General features: G+C 41.7%; 1 protein-coding gene across 6 annotated transcripts in view; it reads right to left on the bottom strand.

Moving 5' to 3' along the window:
* Positions 1-1,144: 1,144 nt before the first annotated feature.
* ankrd27 (ankyrin repeat domain 27 (VPS9 domain)) overlaps positions 1,145-22,213 on the bottom strand; it is a 34,592-nt gene continuing 13,523 nt past the window's right edge. For 4 of the 6 annotated variants that reach the window (XM_020615758.1, XM_020615757.1, XM_020615759.1 and 1 more), the window contains 20 exons: positions 21,817-21,938; positions 19,789-19,867; positions 17,105-17,258; positions 16,920-17,006; positions 15,658-15,779; positions 13,431-13,513; positions 13,230-13,345; positions 12,727-12,819; positions 12,015-12,212; positions 10,579-10,668; positions 10,339-10,446; positions 9,058-9,102; positions 8,845-8,961; positions 8,296-8,490; positions 7,133-7,252; positions 6,887-7,060; positions 5,712-5,805; positions 5,355-5,433; positions 5,194-5,257; positions 1,145-3,742 (listed from right to left, as the gene is read on the bottom strand). In XM_020615758.1, the coding sequence (XP_020471414.1) occupies positions 3,254-3,742; positions 5,194-5,257; positions 5,355-5,433; positions 5,712-5,805; positions 6,887-7,060; positions 7,133-7,252; positions 8,296-8,490; positions 8,845-8,961; positions 9,058-9,102; positions 10,339-10,446; positions 10,579-10,668; positions 12,015-12,212; positions 12,727-12,819; positions 13,230-13,345; positions 13,431-13,513; positions 15,658-15,779; positions 16,920-17,006; positions 17,105-17,258; positions 19,789-19,867; positions 21,817-21,938 (2,629 nt within the window). In that variant the 3' untranslated portion in view covers positions 1,145-3,253. The remainder of the gene's footprint in view (positions 3,743-5,193; positions 5,258-5,354; positions 5,434-5,711; positions 5,806-6,886; positions 7,061-7,132; positions 7,253-8,295; positions 8,491-8,844; positions 8,962-9,057; positions 9,103-10,338; positions 10,447-10,578; positions 10,669-12,014; positions 12,213-12,726; positions 12,820-13,229; positions 13,346-13,430; positions 13,514-15,657; positions 15,780-16,919; positions 17,007-17,104; positions 17,259-19,788; positions 19,868-21,816; positions 21,939-22,213) is intronic. The other 2 variants (XM_020615760.1, XM_020615763.1) reach the window with 2 other exon arrangements.

Here is a 22,213-nt window from a genome sequence, read left to right as displayed (position 1 = left end):
GTTTCTGACAACCTGATCCAGCCCTAACCATAAGCTTTATCAAAAAGGAAAGTCTTAAGTCTAATCTTAAAGATAGAGAGGGTGTCCACCTCCCGAACTGAGACTGGGAAGTGGTTCCACAGGAGCTTGATAGCTAAAGGTCTGCCTCCCATTCTACTTCTGTGCACTCTAGGAACCACAAGTAGACTTGCTCTGTTGGGATGATAAGGCACTATGAGGTCTTTAAGATACGATGGAGCCTTGTCATTAAGGGCTTTGTATTGTTAGATTCTTCCCAAATTCTTTTATCGAAAGCATGAGAAGTGAAGACAGGAGAGGACTGTTTAAAATCAACAGGAAATTTACTCAAAGTCTGGGCACAGTAAAGTCATTACAGCGCTGAGATCAGAGCGACAGAGCTCCCGCAGGAGATCCGTCATCTGAACCATGAATTATGTTTTAACAATACATTTATCTTCTTGGGCTGCTCCGCCCTGGACAGAGGTACTATATTCAACACTTCATAATCCTATTGGTCATTTGGTGTGAGTAGGTTAACTCCTGCCTGCTGAAATGTTATCAAAACCAGGTGTGTGTGTGTGTGTGTTGTGATGTGATTTTCCAGGCGGCAACTGAACAATGGGTCATCTGCGCTGTTGACCCCCTATCTGTGTAATCCTATTACAGGACAAAGCAGGACCTCATGAATACAAACACTGTGTCTACACAGAAGTTAAAATATTTAGCTTTAGTCTGAAAAGTTTGCCCCTTTCAAATGAATGGGGAAATTCTACTTTTGCATACTTTCAGGTATCAAAATGTTCAAGTCTCCCAGGACATTCATTCTTTGACTCAGAATTTTTATACACAACACTTCTGAAATATTTAGCTTTATTTTGAAAATTTCCCCGCATTCAAATTAATGGGAAAATTGTACTTCAGCATACTTTCAGGTAGATATGCCTTTCAGGTGTCAAAATGTTCAGCATTTTATTAGTTCAGCATACGTTCAGCTAGAAAAGCCATTCAGGTATCAAAATGTTCAGCTCTTCAAGGCCATTCCTACTTTATTGCATCTCATCCTTCAGATTATTCAACAAATCTTCAAACATTTCTTCTCAACTATTTCAACAAAGAACTTCAGCCATTTCTTCTCATCTTTCAGCTATTGATTTCAGGCATTTTCAGGATGATCTTTCAGCTTATCAGCATCCACACACATTTACGACAGGAAATGGATTCCTCTAGTTAAATCATGGCATACTATGAAACCAGGATACTGCTGCAACCCTAGTTAGGCACTGGTTACAATTAGTTGAGTAAAATTTAGTCCCACAAAGACACTAGATGTGTGTATGTTTTGATACAATATTCATCTCAAGTGGTTAATGGTAGAAACAAGGCATTGGTCTGGCTTAGTTCATTGATTACTTAAGGTTAGGGTTTAGTACATCTTATTTCCCTGCAAACAGTGTTTAACAAGTTTCTACCAAAGACATATGTGAGGCTCTGGCACAGGAAGGACCCAAAAATGCAGACCCTGACTAGACTCTGTTTTAATAAGAATAAATTACTAAAAAGCAAAGAGGAATGAGAAAACTATAGGAACAACCGGGTACTCAAACTGACAGGAACAAACAGGAGCAGTAAAACTACACTCCAACATCTAACTAAGGGCCCCAGAGTGGGTAAATAAAAAAGACAACAAATTCTGGATACAATCCAGCGGTTGACAGGGGTAATGTCCAAAATTAAGTGTCCCACTGAAAGCAAGAAAAAGGAAAACAAACCACGAGTGGTGAACTGGCACGGAGCACAAGTCAGGAGTAGCAGAGTTGTAATCCGAAGAGTTGATCCAGGAAAACGAACGAGGTACAGATAACAGATGAAGTGAACATGTGAACCAGCAAGTGACTGAAAGAATTGAATATATAGGCTGGCGACCAGGGAATAATGAGGAACAGAAAAATGAGCACACCAACATTAGCACAGCATGATTTAATAAAGTTGTCCTATAAAATACATACAGACCTGTGACAAATGAAAAGATGACCCAGCACAGTCCCAGTGAGGTGCTGGGCCACCACGTGCCACCAGAGCAGCTCCTTCATGTTCATCCTGCACACTCGCTGACAAAAAATACATAACAAAATAAAAACAGAGGCTCAACTAGAAGAGTCTCAGTTGACTGACAGGTCTCTCGCCTAATGATTCGACTATTCCACGTTCAGAGGGCAGCCCCACACTGATCACACAATATTTGCATATAGGTGAACAAAACAGCACATGAATGTAGCTCATGAGCCACAATACCCTGCAGATCATGTAACAAGCATTACTGACAGCAAGTCAGTCTGTGCGCTGCTGTCACTCACCAAAAGCTGTGCAGGGCTCACACTAGGCCCCCCCGACCACTTAAATTATAAAAATCAAAAATCAACTTCAAGAGGAGCTATTCAGAAGAACCTAATTAAAATTAAGACTGCTCCTCTTACAGAACCAAAAAACTGGACAATCAAATGTGGGCTATTAAATATCAGACAAGTTGGTGTTTAATTTTTTAAAGTTTAACATTTCAAAACTGTGAGCGCAACAAAATAAACTGTGCTCACTTCCACTGCTTCACAGTGGTGGCAGAAATCTGATACCTCAAAACCTGAACAAAAAACAAAACAAAACAAAACAAAAAAACACTGTGCATGACCAGACACCAGTAGAGGTATGTAAGGAAATGTTTGCAATATGGGAGAAGTGACCCTCTAACCCCTTCCATTTAACCTTGTCTGCGCTGTTTCTGTAAAGTAAAAACCATGGAAGGTTATGTGTTGCGGTCCTGACAGCAGGTAGTTTAAGTCAGCGGTCACTGTATTTTTCTAGCAGGGGCCACTGCTTTAATACAAGGCAGCTCAGTTTGTGCGGAGACTCAGTGTTACATCTGTTCCTAAATTGTGTTCTTTCTTCCTTACAAACAGTTTTGTCATACACTGAACAGTTCCTTCTTTGACAGCTAAACCTTCACAAAGTATTCTTTATTCAGTATTAGTATCAGTAGTATTCTTTGTTCAGTGATTCGCTGACATACATAAAGTCTCCCGACAAGGTCTTCACTTCAGCTACAGCCTCACTGACTTGACTGCACCCGTTTCTGGTGGATGCTTGATGTCTCTTTGATCACCTCTGTATGTAAGAGCAGAGGTCGGCCCGGTGGGCAGGACCAGAGCTTCCATCCTTGCTTTCTGAATGCAAGAACCCAGCTCTGATCACAGTGTGGTCATCAGGTCTCCTTTAACGCTCCATTTGCAAGGCAGAGACTTTGGCTGTTGCTGTCAGAGCCCTCTGACTGAGAATCAGACCAGTTGGCTATAGTATTACCCTGAGGGTCTAAAAACACATAATCAGTGTGCATTGATGCATCAGATGGCAGGGACAGTAAGGTCTTGCTACCTGTACAGGAAGAGTAATCAGTGGAGTCGATTTCATTAATATCAGGCTGTGTATTGTCTGCATCTCTGGACACCTGAGCACCTGCTGACGGAGTGTCATCAGTGGTTTTGGGAGTGTGTGTGTCATCTGTCTGATCACTCTCTTTTGGAGAGTATTCACATGTGTTTGGAGTTTGTGTTGACGCCAGCTGCTCTGGTGTATGTTCTCCAGAGTCCAAGGTGTGACAGCGACCCAGGGGCCGCTGCTTCAGCCAGGGGCCTCCATCCAGGCCTACCGAGGGGCTGCTGATCTCCACTGTCTCCCCTCTTCTCAACCTCCTCTGCAAAGAAAAATCAAGGTCAAGTCATAAGACAAAGGTTAACATTTGGAGTCACACTAGCAGTTCTAGGTTGTAATGAGCAACACAGTGGTGCATACGTATAGCCACCGCTGGGGACTCCCTGTAAACCTACCTAAAAATAGCTGCAAATAGTCTACACATCAGCGCACATCTGTCCGACTACAGGCGGTCATGCTACAGTTTCATGTACAATGTCTGTGGCATTTACTGATTTAGTGCCTCTACACAGACAACGTCAAGGTCCTGTTAAATCTGCACTGCGCCCGAAGAGAAGCACAGAAGACGACTCACTCACTGATGGCTCCATCCTCACACAACTCAAAACAGTAATTACATTAATGACAGGTCAGACCAGGAGAGAGAATCATCTCCAGAAGGATACAAAAAGATAAGCTCAATGCTCAACTGGGCAAAGTATTTAGATCCTGAAAGCTGCAGTACTGCATTATTAAAAGTACTCAAAAGTAAAAGTTGTACAATGAAAATGTTGCCACAGTGTACTTAAAGTATCAATAGTAAAATCAGGCTACTCATAATGCCCGTATGACTGTTTTAACAATATACTGTAATGTATTTATTGTTAATGATAAATGAATGTGTAAAGAGCATTTTATTTCTGCAGCTGGTCAGGATGGAGTTAGTGTGATATAGGGTACTGTTGTTCAGTAAAATGTTTAGCTGCAAAGAAAACAGCAACTAAAGCTGTCAAATAAGTATGGTGGGGTAAAAAGTACAATCTTTTGGCAATCCAGTGTTACATTCTACATCACATTTTCTAATTAAACAAGACTGAGCCTTTAGAAGCTAAACCCCCAAACCAAGACACTGCTGCACCACACCCACCCCATTTAAATGGGACAGGCTGGTTTGAATCTTTCCACCAGTAGGGGCATAAAAATGTAAATGATGTGATGTGAATGTGGTTCAAGCAAAGCTTTATGAATTTAAAGCCTCATCTGGATAGGATTGTTTATTCATGGAAGGTCAAAGAAAGACATGACACAGCTAGACCACACAATAAAAATTTGAAACACTGCAAACTGAGATTAATTATAGGACACTATTAAAAATGTGTATATATCTAATTTATGTAAAAAAAGAAAAAAAAAGAAAAAAAAAAAGAAAAAGGGAATGCTGAATTTGTTTTATAACTTTCAAATACCACTGTGGTTATATGGCCAGAAAATCGAGTATTAATCAAGGTTGGTTATAATATTGATAGAAATAAATTGCCAAGCTCGCTGATGACAAAGACTGCATTGCTGTGCCTTCTGTATAAAGAACCGCCTCCTATAATTTTACACTGGCTAAACTGCTGCCAGGAATGAGGAGTGCAACTACTGAGGAAAAACAATGCTACTCATGTACCGCAAGTATTCGGCCACCAGGGCGCTCTGAGATCAGGGATTTTTAAGAATGTGCACCGTTACCTGATTCAGGATTGGTGAACTCCTGGGGGCAGGACCAGAGGTACCTTTCTTCATCTGCTGAATCCTGAAGCAAAGCACATCAAACTAAACAATGCTTTCAACAGAGTCATCACAAATATTCATCATTTTATCTGCCTGAGTGGAGCTTGTTGGCAACCTACCTGTTGATGGACTGAGCCGGCTTCTGTCTCCTGTGGCTGGAGTGTTCCTGCGTCTTCAGATGCTGCACAAACGAATGGGCTACAGTGACAATAAGGGACATTCGGTCCTGATCAGTGAATGACAGAAGATCACTGGATTTCTGACTTGATCTGAACTTCACTTTAAGAGTTGTGCTATAAAGTCTAACCTGTAGCACTCTGACACAACGTATGTTAAATCTGAATATCAGACAATTCAGTGTGGTTTTGTTCACTGGTTTTGTTCCAATGCTTGAAATAAATGACAGCTTCTCTTAGAGGACAACATTATCAAGGATTTGTGGCATATTAGGGAAAAAACATTCAGATCTGAGCTACCCAGAGCTCCTTTGGGCACGGAGAGAAGTTTGACTGGTTCAGCTTCAGGGGAAAGTCCGGATGCTTTCTGCAAAGCTCTCAGGATCTCAGTGTTCTGCAGACACAAACATAAATGTTACTGTTCCTATTGTTGTTGTGCTTTTCATCAGTGACAATTCTTCATCACACATTGTTGCACAGCTTAATTTTGACTCACTGAAATTAATAAAAAGCTGATCTGTAATGCAGATTAGGGTGTAAATTTAGTCCAGGCATAGTCATCCCTTTTCATTGATGCAACTGACTTCCAGGTCCTTGGGGTTTTAAAGGAGCATTTTATCAGTAGGCCTACACCAAGAGACCAGCAAGTGAGAATAGTGGATTGGAAAATATGGTTAGGGTGTTTGACCTGAGGAGGGAGCTCAGCTCCTCCACACACGAGGCACAGCAGGCAGAAGCTGTGCAGTGAAGGACAGAATGACACTGGCTGAAGTGAAACGTTACTCAGAGTTAAGAATTCTTATGCTCGTTACTGTATGCTTGCAGTCTGTCCTCCTCCACTGGTAAGCATTTACCACGCAGCATTCTTATCACCCTGCGGACGACCACAGTACTTTTACATCAGCAGACTAAATTGTTTAATCTTCCTCAGGCTTTAGCCAACTAATAATGTCTAGATTTTACCGACTAAAGTGCCCTGAGATGATTGTTGTTGTGATTTGGTGCTATACAAATACAACTGAAATGGAATGAATGGTTATAGAAATACCCAGGCCGACCCAACCTACATGTTCTCCCTGTGACTGCGTGGGTTCTCACTGGGTGCTCCGGCTTCCTCCCACAGTCCAAAGACATGCAGCTTAGGTTGACTGGCGACTAAATCGCCTGTAGGAGTGAGTGTGGGTGTGCAGTTGTCTACCTCCAAGTATCAGCCCTGTCACAGACTGGAGTCCTATCCGGGATGTACCCCGCCTCTCGCCCACTGTCAGCTGGTATTGGTTCTAGCCCCTCCCCCGTGACCCTCTTCAGGATAAGTGGCATAGATAATGGATAGAAGACTGACAATCTTCCCCAACAACAGGTCCTAGGTTTCAAAAGAACTGAAACCTTGCCTTTAGGACCGTGGACATGAGTCTTTTGCAGGAAAAACTGAGGATCTTAAGAGGCAAAACGGCCAAGGCAATTCCTTGTACTACCTTGCCTCCCAGTTCGTAGGCACAGTCCAGTGGCGTCTGCTGCCTCTTGTTCCTGATCTCGGGCGAGGCTCCACCCTTGAGCAGCAGCTCCACCACCGCCTGGTGTCCGCCTCGCACTGCCTCATGGAGGGCCGTGTTCCCCTGAAGGTTTGCTATATTCATCAACGCATTGCTCTGCACAAACATTCAAGCTTTCACTTAACACGAACTTATGTCACTGACAAACCTTTGTTTGTGCATGTTTACCTGTAACAGTGTGGTGGCTGTCTCTAGGTTTCCACGGAGACAGGCATGCATCAGAGGTGTGTTGCCATAGTGATCTTTCTTATTCAGTTTGGCGTTGCACTCAAGCAGAAACCTCACCATCTGAACACACCAAGGAGAAAGAGACACAATCACTTCTTCAGGTGGAGAATAAACAAAAATGATTCAATCCAGACCCAAATTTGCAACAGAGTAATTTCTCAACTTAAAGTTCTTGCATTCTGGCATTTACCAGGGCAAACCTAATACGAAATCACGTCTTAAATCCAGGGAAGGCGAGCGATCCAGTGGGCGAAGATGGCTAGGGTTAATTCCTAGTACATAGAAATGAGGCCAGTGCTGCCTGAGAGCTCAAGGTTCAGTAGGCAGACCGACCACAGGGACCAGTCAGGAGCCCAAAGGATCCAGCAAACTTTGAGACGTGGCAGGAGGAGGCCAAAATACAAGAGAGCATGAATGTTTTGCAGCAGTGCAATGAAGTACCTTAATTTAATATCCATTAAATATGTTGGGTTAGCTACAAACACATTCCTGCCATACAGTAAATGACTGTTTGTTATTGTAGATGAATGAAGACCAAAAACAAAACAAAAAGCTTACATCACCTTGTCAGGTAAGACACCTCTGATGAATTCCAACTTCAACACAATAAACCCATAAACAGTCAGACTGACATATGCTGTACAGATACCAACTCGGCATGAGGCTGGGATGGAAAAACTGCTGTGCTCTCATCAACTCTGTTTGTGGTATTTACAGTGGGTACGGAAAGTATTCAGACCCCCTTAAATTTTTCACTCTTTGTTATATTGCAGCCATATGCTAAAATCATTTAAGTTCATTTTTTCCCTCAATGTACACACAGCACCCCATATTGACAGAAAAACACAGAATGACCATGTGATATTTCAGTTTTTCTTTTTTAATAAATCTGCAAAAATGTCAAAAATTCTGTGTTTTTCTGTCAGTATGGAGTGCTGTGTGTACATTAATGAGGAAAAACATGAACTTAAATGATTTTAGCATATGGCTGCAATATAACAAAGAGTGAAAAATTTAAGGGGGTCTGAATACTTTCCGTACCCACTGTATGTTGAGCGAATACACCCTCATGTTAACCACTTCCTTGTCCGCTTTGCTCATACCTGGACGTGGCTGTTCTGGCTGGCCAGGTGAAGCGGTGTAGCGCTCTGATTGGTGCGTGCATTGACGTTGGCTCCGTGACGGATCAGCAGGGTAGCCAGTGCCAAGTGACCATGCAGGGCAGCAACGTGGAGCGGTGTGAAGCCGTCAGTGTTACGACTGTTAACATTAAGAGCTCCGGCCTGCAGAGCGGACAGCTGCAGGCACAGGATCAGATGCAGACAAGTCACACTGCAGCATATAGTCATGTTTCACTTCTTTTTTTGTCACTAAACGGACATTAACAAACATTCTACGTGTCTACTAATGTACAGTATCTGTCCACAGTCATACTTTCTGCTAAAAAGTTTAAATTATTACAGCAATGGTTTCTCCTGAGGTGCTTTTCTTGTCATACAGTTTAAGCTTAACTTTATTCTATTTTATTTTATTTGACCTTGTTTTACTGTAAATGTTGTAATACTTAGCTTTTATGTAAAATACTATGTGCCACACTGTTAGTAGTAGTCCTTGTTGTTATATGGTGTGTTTGTGTGATGTTCCAGTCAGACCTTCTGAGTGGGAGCACAGTTCGGACACTGACATAGTGGGTGGCAGAGCAGAGCCTCAGACTGAATTTGTCCTTGATCTTCCTCTTCCTCATCCATCCACTCCAACAGATAACGCACCTGAAACACAAACACCCAGAGATGAAGCAGCACCAACTCCTGATGTCTGCACAACAGCATGTTCAGATGGATAAAGTGTGAGGTGGCTTTTCTCACCATCTCCACATCAGCATCTGCCACGGCACGCAGCAGTTTCTCCACCTGTCTCACATCAACACAACATCAGCAGCTTATTCTTCAGCAGTTGAACAAATTCTGTATTTGATTCCACTTTTGTAAAACCAAGAACTATGGAAGACGTCAATACAGCTCTTTTATAGAGTACATCAACTACTGAACACAACAGTTCTTCAGCTCCTACTTAGATTACTGCTACTTCATTTGGATCCCATTAGAAGTTTGATAGGAAAAATCTTTATATGATGCACATACAGTACATACACTAAACACTTAGGTCCACCTGGACTGTTGTATACTCGTCAATGCAACACTTCTGCTTTAACATTTGTGTTTATGAAGCTCAAAATGTTTGTTTTTGGTGAAATTGTCAAATGTATAAATCCAACTATGTTTATTATTGAGGTCATAGTTAAAGGTAGTGTTGTACTGGGCCACATTATATTCAGAGGCATCTCTGTATTTTTGTCCTCCACAGCTACATGAGAGGGTGAGAATATTATTAACACCTCTGAATATAATGTGGTCCAGTACGACTGTCCTGGGAGACAGTGGAGCCCAGAACTTGAAGCACTCTACTGAGGATGGCCTGAAAACACAATAGCCCTGGCCACAGCGGGGCCGAGGCATAATCAGACAGGTTTTTGTAACGAAGGCTGGAGGAACAGACTGAGCCAGAGTCTTTCATGCTGGCGTTGTGTGCGTCTTACAGCGCGACCCCACAGCACTGCCTTGATTACTGAACACCACCAACAACACAACTATTTGCATGAAGGCCAAAACCCCTTAGTCCCACCAGCACCCTCTGCTCAGCATGCCCAAGCTGCCCTCCACCCCACCCCACATCAACGCGAACTCACTAACTCTGGAACAACAATGTCTGGCCATTGAGGAAGCTCAGTCAGCACCACCTACCCCCCAGCGCACTACAGTATAATAGTATTTTGTGGTATAATCAGCAGTACGCACACAATTAAATGAAGACAACTACTCAGTCTACAAATACAGTATGAAACAGCTAATCCAAAACGGCCTCAGATCTTGTTTTGGCCACTAGCTAGATTCACAACTGGCTTGCACCTTGCTTGATTAGTTTTTAAAGTGTCAGACTGATATGAACATTGTTTTGCTTTAGTGCTTATTCCTATGGTTGACCTACTTTCTTTCCAGTTGCATTTCAGGTCTGATTTCAAATAGATTTAGAGCTGAGAGCAAGTCAGTGTGGAGCACATCCCATACCGTCAGGATGCTGTACCTTACCTCTCGGTGTCGGACTCGTTCTCCCTCCAGTTTAGCCTTGGAGCCCAGAGAGGAGGTGCTAGAGCGGCGGATATTGCAATCAGAGGCCAGAGGGGAGCGGCTGGGAGACTGAGAGGAAGAGGACACACAAGTCAGATAAAAATCCCTCAGACCTAACCCTAGGGTTAGAGATAGGCTAAAACTGGCCTTCTATAACGAAACACAGTTGCTTGCATGAGTGCTAGATATGCTAATCCATACCGAGGAACCAGAGAAAGGAGAGAAGATCGGACTTATGTCAAGCCCGCCGCCCTGACGGTCATTCTGAGTCGACTGCAACAACACGAGGATCTACAGGAAAATAAAATGCACTTGTGCATGAAATGCTACTACTTTTCCTTTTTGACTTACGTGAATGATACCAACAAAAAGATAGTGAGCTGGTTGTAGAGAAGAAGATGCTGCACATGGAGAACACCTTACATCCCCTCCATGACCTACTGGTCAGACCAGTGTTTCCCCAACGTAGCCTTTATTTGGGTGGGCTGCCCAGGTACATTAACAGCCACCCAAATAGCCTATATTTGGTCACCCAATTTGATTATCACTTTTTTTTTATAGAAGGATGCAATCTGTGATTACTTAAGTAGATAATTTCCCCTCACTCACTGATTTTCTATTTTTACTGGGTACAATCTTATTTAATCACAGAGCTGTACAAAGTGTATTGTTTCCCTCATCCGTTCCCTGTCCTGTTCACTTCCCTGTCCTGTCCTGTTCTTTCCCTCTCTCTCTCTCTCACACACTGACAGACCAGCTCCTGCTCTCTGGTTGTGTTTTTAACAACACTGCGATGATTTAGAGAGAGATGTACTACAGGAGAAGGGCACAGCAACAAGCATGCTGCTGCAACAGCCAGCTCGTGCAGAAGCGACACACAATGAACAGCACAACAGCAGCAAGCACAAAGGCGCTATATTATTACTGTATTTAATAAATAAAAAGGTAGTTTACAAAAGTGTTCCTCTCGTTTTCCTGGATAACTACGCAATCTGCTCTGTGCCCCTGGAAGCCCGGTATTTCTATTGAGCTGTCCGAGATGGAGTCGCTGAGTCAAGTCTCCGTGAAGCATAGAGCAGCAGAGTGTGAGAAGTCGGAATTAGTCCGGATGACGAGAAGGAGTTCATCCATTTTGTTGGCTAGGGAGACTGGCTATGTGGATAGACGGGAACTGCATCTGGGTCCCCCTGTCCTAACCTAACCAGGGCCCCCTATAAGATCTCTGATACCAATTAGTTAAAGACTTTTTAAATCAGCAGTTCACAGAGTGTGGGTGATTCCAAAGATGATCATTTTGTGTGTTTAACCAGCCAAACTGCCTCAGGTGACTCTTGGTTTCCAGTCATTTCAGCTGGTTTTGGATCCTGACTCCCTACCACATAGTCCAGGTGGTGGTGCAGACAAAAACAGGAACATCATCGAAATTGATGAGAATGGAAATGTATGAAAATGAATACAAGATAAGCTTCAGCACACAGAGAATTGTTGAAATGATCTGATATACTGACTGTTTCTATGAGATTAAATTGTGGTGAGAAAACACCTCTGCAAAGTGAAAACCTGCACCTGGCTTTCTTTTGATTCTCCACACTGAGCTCTGAACAGTTTGGAAACATACTAATCCATGTGTTGCTGACCTTAGAGTTTAGTGCACACTGCAGCGGGGACTCTTTGTTCCTGTTGGGGATGTCGGTGCTTGCTCCATTCTCCAGCAACACCTGGATGATTCCTTCGTAACCCCAGCGAGCCGCCATGTGCAACGCTGTGTCACCTTTATCATTCTGCAGGTCCAGATGGCAAGTCTGGATGTCGTAGTATACCAGGGCCTTCACACACTGACACACAGTGAACATGATGTCACACATCTTGTTCCCAGAACCCCCTCTTGTTCATTTGAAGAGAAATTTTCTGTCTCCTTTACATTTTAAAGTAGTTCATTAAATGTTTAGGCCATAAAATGTAAAAAAAAATACAAAAGTTACTAGATGCAAACTAATGTTGAAGAATGATTTTTAAAGAATGATATGGTGGCAAACCTTAATGGAGTAGAAAATAATTTAAAAAGCTAAATTCTGCATCAGAGACATTTCTCTTTTTTCAAACTTTAATCTTTGCTTCTTTTATCTGGAATGAATTGATCTGATAAATTTGATACAAAATAGATTAAGTATAACCCACTGACCTGCTCACAGCTTACAGACCCATAATGAGGATTTGCAAATACATATTGCTTTGTATAAAGAGCTCAAAAGCAAAAAGGTTTGGGAACTACTGGACTGAATGATAAATAAAATTCAGGGTCTGTGCTGAAAAAGTAGTCATAATAAGGAGTGCCACTGTTTGACTTACGTCCTCATGTCCATACATGCAGGCAAGGTGCAGCGCCGTGTTGCCGTTATTGTCCTGAGAGTCCGCATTCGCCTTGTAGTGCAGCAGCAGCAGCTAGAGGACACAAAGTACACCAGTATTCAGACTGAGTCCAGTAAAACGCAACCCCCTGCTGTTTTAACGTAAGGGGCGCCTAGGGCAGGGGCTGAGGAGCTGCAGGGGGAGCGTTGTAGGCGTGTACGGCTACATTGTGACAAGTCTAGCCGAGTGGCTTCCTTCATGTTTGCAGCCTAAAACTTTCGATTTTTTGGGGATTAGCCATGCGGCTAACGTATCCTACTCTACATTAACACCAATTTCTAAAACCAGAGTGTCTGCATTGATAGATAAAACACTGTTTACATCCAGTAGCTTAACTAACAATAGCACATGGTGTGTTTGTAACTGTGGCCTAAATTCAAGAGTGAATAGTATCATGTATCACACACTAACTAGTTTTGCACTGTAGGAGTGTGTGTGTTCACCGTGACTCCTTGGTATCCCCGTTGGCAGGCCAGGTGCAGTGGTGTGAGGGCGTGGTAGTCTGTGGCATTAACCGGCGCTCCTTTACGCACAAGCACGTCAATCAGCTGGGCCTGACCTGAAACACAGAGTTTGGTTCATCCATTTTATGTGTAAATTAGAATTTGCATTACAAAAGAATCTCATTTTTTTATGCCCCTCACCACAGACTGCAGCAGCGTGCAGCGGAGTGTAACCTCGATCATCTCTGGAGAACAGGGTGATGATGGACGGGTCATTCAACCGCCTTCAACAGTAAAAAAAAAACCCAGCAACTTTACACAAGTCATTAACAGCAGGGGAGAGAGTGTTACTTTGTGAGGCGGAAAAAAAGGCAGAAAACCGATGGCAATCTTGTTTACAGTGATAAGTGGCAATAAAGAAAGCAAGCAGAGATCTTAATTTTTAATGGATAATTGGTCACTGTAAATATTTTAAGAACAGCATGAGGTAGAAATTGTCAAAATGCCGTTCAGACTTTTCATAGCATGATGTCACATTTTGGACACAAAATGACACTATCCTCTCTGGGCCACAGTTGATGTTTCTCAACAGTTTACAGCCATAAGACTCAGTGGTTTCAGAAACCTCTGAGTCAATAAGTCTACATAAAACTTCAGTCTGCCACAGGTGGATTTCAGTCGAGTTCTAGACACATCTAAAGGAGAATTAAAAGCAAAGAGCACAGCAAATGCTCTGAACACAACTGGTGGATTTTTAGTTTTGATTTGTTGAGCGGCACAGTGGGCCAGCGTCTACCCTGACTCTGGCCTGCCACCAACTGTGGCTTGCCCCATCCCCCTTCTGCAGGAAGGTGCCCTGCACCCTGCCTGCCATTCCCGGTGAGATGTTTGGCCCGGCTGTGCTGCCAGCCAAACATTTTTTCCTCAATATCCTTGGCCAGGTTATCAGTTTACCAGAATTTAAAGTATAAGCTACAGTCGCTTCAGGAAAGGGTCCCACCCCCACATTTTATGCACATTTAACTGCTGTAAACTTATAGTAAAACTGGAAAAAAAAGCACTTGGAATATGCAGAGAATGAAGGGATGGGACTTCTTTCTAAAGTGACTTATCTATACATGTCGAATTCATAACAGTTGAGAGCTTGACATATTTTAACAACTGTCACGGGATGATGTGAACAGTGAGACAGTTTAACTGAAAAGAAACTAATTTTGATCAAAAGCACATAAGTGATAAATGTTAAAACTGTAGACAACTGTGCTTAATTATTTCCTGAAATCTGCTAATTATTTGTTGGAAAAGATTAAGAAGTGCTCTTATGTTGCACAGAAAAAAAACTACATGTGGAGAAAAACTTGATTTAAAAACTGTCATTTGATTATTGAGGCAAAGCTATTAAGAAAATCTATTAATCATAGAACTAATAGGCTGTGTTACAGTGATACCACTTTGAATATTTGTATCTACAAACTACAGAATATTGCTGTACATTACATACCTATAATGCAGAGATTATATGAAGTAATAGGAATTCCAGTGCATACACACACACACACGTTCAACATCTAAACAATTATTAATAAATGAAGATGATGCAGACATCTCTTGTATGCACTGAAACTCTACTGTGTGAATGTGTTGTCCTGTTCCAGCGTGTCACTCTGTTGCATGCATGAGCATGAAGCTATGGACAGGACTACTATTTATGCTTTTAACAGAAATACTACAAACAGAGCCATCAGTAGTGGTGACATTATTTAAATGTTTCAGGTTTTGGTGAGACTGTCATAAATGTTCAAATTCAATTATACGTTTGTTACTGAGGTCGTAGTTAAAGGCAGTGTTGTGCTGGACTACATTATATTCAGAGGGGTCTCTAATTTTGTCCTCTGTGGCTACATAAACGAAAGGGTCTGAATATTAGGAACACCTCTAAATATAATGTAGATTTGTTTAGTGATGTGCGAAGAACACCCACATGGTGCGCCAGAACATGGAGGAAAAAAAAAAAAAAGATGTGTTATTGAGTATATTGCTCTATTGTTAGGACCACTTTCAGTTTAAACTGTGGTAAATAAGGACATTTCTGCAGTGTGAAATGCCTAAATAAAGCTGCTTTTGACTGTGACAACATTGTTTCAAAGGCCTGTTTTAAGGTTACTGTGATAGACTGGTGACCAATTCAGATGCACCCCACTTTCCACCCAGTGTCAGCTGGGAATGGCTCCAGCCCACAAGCAACCCTCTACAGGATATGTGGTATAGCTGGATGTTCACAATTGGTTTTAAGGTTCAGATTAGAACGAGGGTTAGGGAAGGGCTTGAGGTAGACACATAGTTCTGAGGATTGAGTTTAAGGTTAGGGGATGCATTCTCACTCAAAGTACCCACTACTATAGAAAGACAAATGTGTGGGGATGCCGACCCAGACAACTGGAGATCACAGAGGTCACAGGAGCAGAGGGGGTGACACATCTTGAAATCCTCATCACTCTCTCGTTCACTCAGCAGACGTTTAACCTCTGCCTCGTTTCCTTTTGCTATGTGCTGCAACAAAGACAAATGAAATATGACAGAAATTAATCAATCAATTCTTATTTAGCACAAATTACAACTTCTTCAGTGACCCCCTCAATCACTTTCAAGACAACCAAATTTGGTCTAGGAGATACCAGGAAACATTCCCAAAACCATCTTTCATTCTTCTTCATTTCAGTGAGGGTTAGAGTACTGTGCTTTCCACAATACATTGCAACTATTTTGAAATTTATTTAACAGTTATTCTGACAATCGATCAATACTCTAAGAATAAAAAAAAAAAAAAAATCATCTGATGGTGTCAGTTTGCCTCCTTTGCTTGTCCTGAATTTGGACTATTAGACTATTGTGCTGGGCATTTTTCGTATTTCCTAAAGTGTTTTAGATCAGATTGATTCTTCGCTGGCCAATATCACACAACAATATAACGCATACTTGGACACTAATCAAAGATGTGTAAAGACTACAGTAAAATCAAATGAATGAAGTTGTAATTAAATGTGTTGTTAACAGTTTGCTGTTAAGTTGTTTTTTAGCCTTAACTCTGTTTCTTGGTTCTAAATGCTACTCTTCTCTAAGCGTGGCCTTTGACGTGTGACTGACAAGTCATTCATCGATTAGAACTTGTTCACCTGGATGTTTTACTATAAAACATGTCTTGTTAGCTCAAAGGGCTAAAATGTGCTAACATGATTATGACATAATGTAACATATTGCATAGACCAATGCTGCAAGGTAACAAAACGTCAGCATGTTAACAGTACCCTGCGGAGCTTTTGAACTTGATTAGGACTATGGAGGAACTTCCTATGACTGGGTCCCCGTTTGTCTCGTGCATACAAAAGGACTCACATGTGTGCCAATGTGCAAACAGGTGACACAATACACATTCTGCTGATAGTGTTACACTATTCATGTGCCAAGATATATAGCAATACTTTGGTTTTCTTAGCCGACAATTCCACAAGTTGCTAATGCTAATGTCTGTGTAGTCTTTGTGCCCACATCAGCATTCAGCCCAAAAGTTTACAGTTTGGCATCTGTTATTCTCTTTCTGGCTGTCTACTAATTTATTCAAAGTAGCTAGTGGATGCTGGGATGGAGCAGCCACCGAGTTGTGCAGCAGTGGTCCAGCTTTGTGCAGCTCACCTCAAACAGACGGTGGATGGGTGTAGCAGCACTCTGAGACAACACCCTCTCTTTGAACAACACCATGTTGTTTAGCTCACTTGAGCCCTGACATGAGAGAAACAACAAAACATTGATAATTTTCATTACCGACAAATTCTGCAGAGACACAACAGTGTGATTACAGAACAAAATTCTATTCTCACGTGTGGATGTGTGTCTCTTACAGCGTGTGTGTCCTGCAGCTTCCCCAGATTGATGTACTCCACTGCAGCTTCGAAGGTACTCAGACAGTAGCTGAGTTCATCTTTATTGGAGTGGCTGAAGCTGAAGTTCCTGATGTAGTTCAGGTTGGCCATCCTGAAGACAAACAAGATACAAAATCAACCTACACAGCTACTCAGTGACTAAGGGCGTGTTAGGGTGATTTTCATTTTTAGATAGAAATATATAATTAGTTAGGGTTTTTATTATATAGCATACATAAGTTTATATGTTTTACTCTCACAGTTGTGTTTATGTTTATGTAGTTACATATCATTTTAAGTCTGCATTGAATCACTGGTCAGTATTTTCTCTGTAAGCCAACTAGAGTACTGTTTAACATCAAAGGAGACTGGTTTACTAAAACACTGAGTTTTAAGGTTAATAGCTTTAGCAAAGAGGGTCCACAATTACTTTATTACCACACCACTTGGCTGATGGGATGGGGGGCTAGAAGTTTATTGGAGTTTTTAGGAGAGCAGGAACAGAGATTCAATCTAAAGCAGGAAGAGAAGACAACTTCAAAAGACAGGGTAATATACACTCACACAGGCAGAGAAGTTTTATTGCTAAGGGGGGTTAGTGTCAAAGTCTCTTGGTAAGAAAGAATAGGTGTCTATGTAAGAATTAAGACAGGGCAGGTATTCCTCCCTTTTAGGGTGCTGTCTACAACCATTGGATCAGAGAGGAAGATTGGAGGATGGACGGACTGAAGGACCAATCGTAAACCACAATTCCTCCCCAACAGTTTTTGGACCAATCAGAGAGTAACATTTTTTCATATAAATGTTGTGTACTGCTAAGTTGAAGTTAGTCTTTTCTGTTTATCCTAAACAGAAGGGATCCATGTGCACATGCTTATTTTGATACGTTAATGCATAATAAATTTCATATAGAGAAATATATCTTTTTATTAGTCTTCTCTTTTCAAAAGAATGGACCTTTTTTCTCACAGGCGCAATAAGCCGTTTCAGGTATAGCGCATCCGGGAGACCCCAGTTCCGACAGATCAGCTCAATAAGGGAGCGAGCAAGAGACTCCATAGCACAGTGGGCAGCCTCTTTTAGTGCATTAAGGGATCATTGCTCCTCACGCTCGATTCTCTGGGTTTACTATGATCAGCAAGTTCCCGGAGTGAGTAAAGTTGCATTAGAGAGTAATATAGGCTCTCACATTTAAATATAATATTTATATGTAGGCAGGGCAGCTCTCTCTGCGTGTGGCTGAACTTGCATTAACATGACCGTAGCAATACTGTGACTGTTGTTTCTAATGGTATGTTTAGTCATTCTTGTTTTATTTTTGTTTCCCTCCAACATGCGGGAGAAGGGTTACAACGGTACGAATTTTCATGGTATAATAACATGTGTGTGCAGATTCTCAGTCATCCAGGTCATAGTAAACTGAAAAAACCTTAGAAAAAAAAAATCAACTGGACTTAGATTAGTATAATAACAATCACAGAAAATATCATATCATATATTAAAAAGGAGAAAAAAAAAAAAAAAAACAGCATACATCTAAAACATGCTATAAAACTAAAACAGGTTAGTTTGCATGTTAGCACCTGTAGTAGAGGAAGTATTCACATCCTTTACTTAGGTAAAAGTACTAATGCCACACTGCAAAAGTAGCCTCTGATACAACAAAAGGCTTTTTAAAGAAGTCCTGCATTAATAATAATTAAAAGTAAGCATTAACACAATAATGTACTTAAAATAAACGTATTAGCAGGCTACTCGGCGCAGAAAAATGTTACACTATACAGTATATCATAACGACACATTACCAGCCTGACTCATGCACTGATGCAACAGCAGGTTGTGACTGGTGCAGCTGGTCAAGCTGCAGCTCTGCTGGACTAGTTTGGATCCAAGTGCAGCTGCTGATTATTTTCATTATGGATCAATCAGCTGATTATTTTCATTATGGATCAACCTGCTCATTATTTTCTCCACTAATCGACTGACTAGTTTGTAAAACCTATGACAGTAGTGAGACGTGGTGCAATGATGCTCTAAACCATTATCGGAATAGTTGTTAATTTATTGCAGGTGTGTGCGAGCGCAGCCAGGCCTGTCTGTGCCTTCACTCACACTCACTCACACACACACACACACACACACTCATTTATATGAGCCAGGAAAGTCTGTGCGCATTTCTGGGATCAGATCAATGCGAGTCCTTTTGCAAGTCAGAGCGAACAAGCAGACAATGTGTAAAATTGTTTTGATAGCTCATTTTATAACCCATGTTTATTGTTTGTGATTAAAGCAATAAACTGGGCACACATTCTGACCTGTATGGAAAGACGGTGCCCATTTCTGAGATGTCCAAACTAATCCTAATTTATTATTTGACAGATGGAGTTTGGTAATTTCTGCCTCCTTCTCTCTGCCATGTGTGTGGCACCTGTTGCAGAGTCTCACAGGCAGTCGGGGAAGAAAGGTGCACGCTTGTTACATTTTTTTTCTTCAATACCGGTAAAAAGCAAATATGCACAATATGATAACAGTCAATTTTCAGACTATGGTGTACCATAAAACTGGCATGCCGCTGCAACCCTAGACAGGAGTGATGCTCAGGCAAGAGGGGGCCAAGGATGTCTCTCAGAGTTACAGCTCACCAGTTAGGGATTTCCGTCTTCACCAGCAGATAGAGGATGACAGACAGCAAGTCGTCTGCACATACGGCCTCTATACTCACTGCAGAGAAAGACACAATTAGGTGAAACAACTGAGGAAAGACACAAAAACAAAACCGAGTAATTTTACTTTAAGTCATCCTAGATTCACCCTGATGCTACTGAACAGCCTCTCCCTCCGTCCAAGCCAAATGATAGTGGCTGCTTGACAAACATTAAGGAGCGGATCATCCGATTTGCAGACTGGCAGCGGGGGCTTTGTGGACCACTGGGTTTCCAAAGCAAAACACACAAAAGGCCAACAGAGCAGGTACTGTCCTATGTGCTGCTCTGATTTCAGACTGCTAGATACAAATGTGACTTGGTTTCAGTGACTGAATTAAAAGCTACTAGATTTACAAATGTCCATTTTCCTGTCTGTTTTTATTTTGGTTTACGTCAGCTGAAGTGATCCTGTTTGTCAGTTCAACTTTGGGCCGCAGAGTTTTTCAGACGCCGAGTGTGATCACATCTTTGACTTGTACGGTGAATTAAGTGAATTATGCCCACATCTCTCAATAATGCTTTTGTTCATTAAAGGTAAGCTATCTATTAGTTTAGTATTTGTTCTGAACACAGTAAGAGTAAGCGGTCACTTTTTAAAATTGTAAACTGATAAAATATTTCAATAATATACAGTACAAAATTAAAATGGTTCCAGCGCAGTGAAGCCCTTGGTGCTGTGAGTTACAAGCTGCACAAAAAACCAGGCCAGGACAACTGCAGCCTGTGGCAACTTTACAACTAGTGTAAATGATGTGCAGTGCGCATTAAAATCACTGAAAGCTTGAATCAAATGAACTGTGCTAAGTGCAGTGTAACCATCACTGAAACCTTGTGCCAAGGTGGTCTGGGACACATTTGATCACATCTTTTGTTGTGCAAAAGCCAATATGTCCTGATGCATCTCTGACAAGGCCGCCAGAGTTAAATATGTCATCAGTGCAGGATGTAATGGCTGTTGTGGTGAGAGCACACCAACGGCCAAAAAAATAGAAAAAAATGAAGATAAACATCCGAAACAAAGCCGTCAATGTACTGTATAATGAAAGCTTTCATAGCACATCCATGTACAAATCCAATGCCCGTCTTCTTCAGTGAGGGAAACTATTGCCCTTGTCTGGTTACAGAATGAAGTAAGCAGAGGTGTCACAGTAGTGAAATCAGAACATGAGCGGACACCTTGGAGAGGACAGGTGTGAACGGTGATGTGCCTCAACAGTCCACTAGTGTTCGGATCACAGAGACGTATTGTAATACCAAGTCTAAACAGGGCCTGTATGTCTAAACACACTCTTATATTTGGTGTCTGGACACTTCTAACAGTTTTCCTCACAAATGATGTATTAGCTGTACAAAGTGTTGTCACTGTCCCTGTTGTAAACACGCAGAAATTTGCCATGTCATGGGTTAGTCCAGTAATTCTTCCTTGCCTCAGAATTGTTGATTTTAATTCTGATTCTTTCCTCATGCATTAGTGAAACTATGTCTGGAAAAGGAGACCTGCACAATCCCTCTGCTTCTGCTTATTCTTAAATGTAGCCAGATGCACAGAGAAACTGCCCACATGCTGACAGAAAAGTAAAGAGGTTCTACAGAGGCAAAAACAGTAAATTTATTCTGCATGCAAATAGAGAATTGTGAATAAAAGTGACATTCCGGTAAAAGGATTTAATCTTTTTGCATCTGAATTTGGCCAGCTACACCTGACAGCATCCAGTACCAGTTCTTTACTCTGAAATGTATAAATGTGCAGCGTCCTTTGTCAAGAGACTGGTCGAGGGGGTTTCGTGATGAAGCAGAATTTCAGCTCGGTCTTCAGATTCATTCAATTTAATTTAAATCAACCACAGCTATCAGTACAATATGAGGATCATGCCTGTGTCAGGACATTAGAAAACTGAGGAACATGGAGAATTAGTCGAGAGATATTCACATTAAGTAATGCTCACAGACACACAGAGTATGTACCGGTGCGCCTGGGGGTCTGGGTGGCGGTCAGGGTGACTCTACGCAGGCAGAGCAGTTTGAGGAGGGGTGAGGTCTGCTGGTTGAGCTGACTCAGCTCTCTCTTGGCCCGAGACAAGTTTATACTACATAACAGGTCAAAGACAAGGAACAGATCTTCAATAATCATCATAAACCATATAGAGAAGGGTGAGACACATCTGTCCTTATCTTTATTCATGTGGGCTAATTAAACTGCCAGAAGGGACCAGTATGAAAAACTCTTGCTGATGGTGTGGTTAAAATCACTCTGAAAACTGAGCTTTGATTTTGAAAGCACTTAATGTGAAAGTCATCTGAGAGACAACTGCTAAAAAAAAATAAAAATCCCCCCACCCCCCCCCCAACAAAAACCACACAC

The sequence above is a fragment of the Monopterus albus genome, unplaced genomic scaffold (assembly GCF_001952655.1).
Source record: "Monopterus albus unplaced genomic scaffold, M_albus_1.0 scaffold170.1, whole genome shotgun sequence".
Classification (NCBI taxonomy): Eukaryota; Metazoa; Chordata; class Actinopteri; order Synbranchiformes; family Synbranchidae; genus Monopterus; species Monopterus albus.
This window is presented reverse-complemented; position numbering and strand designations above follow the sequence as displayed.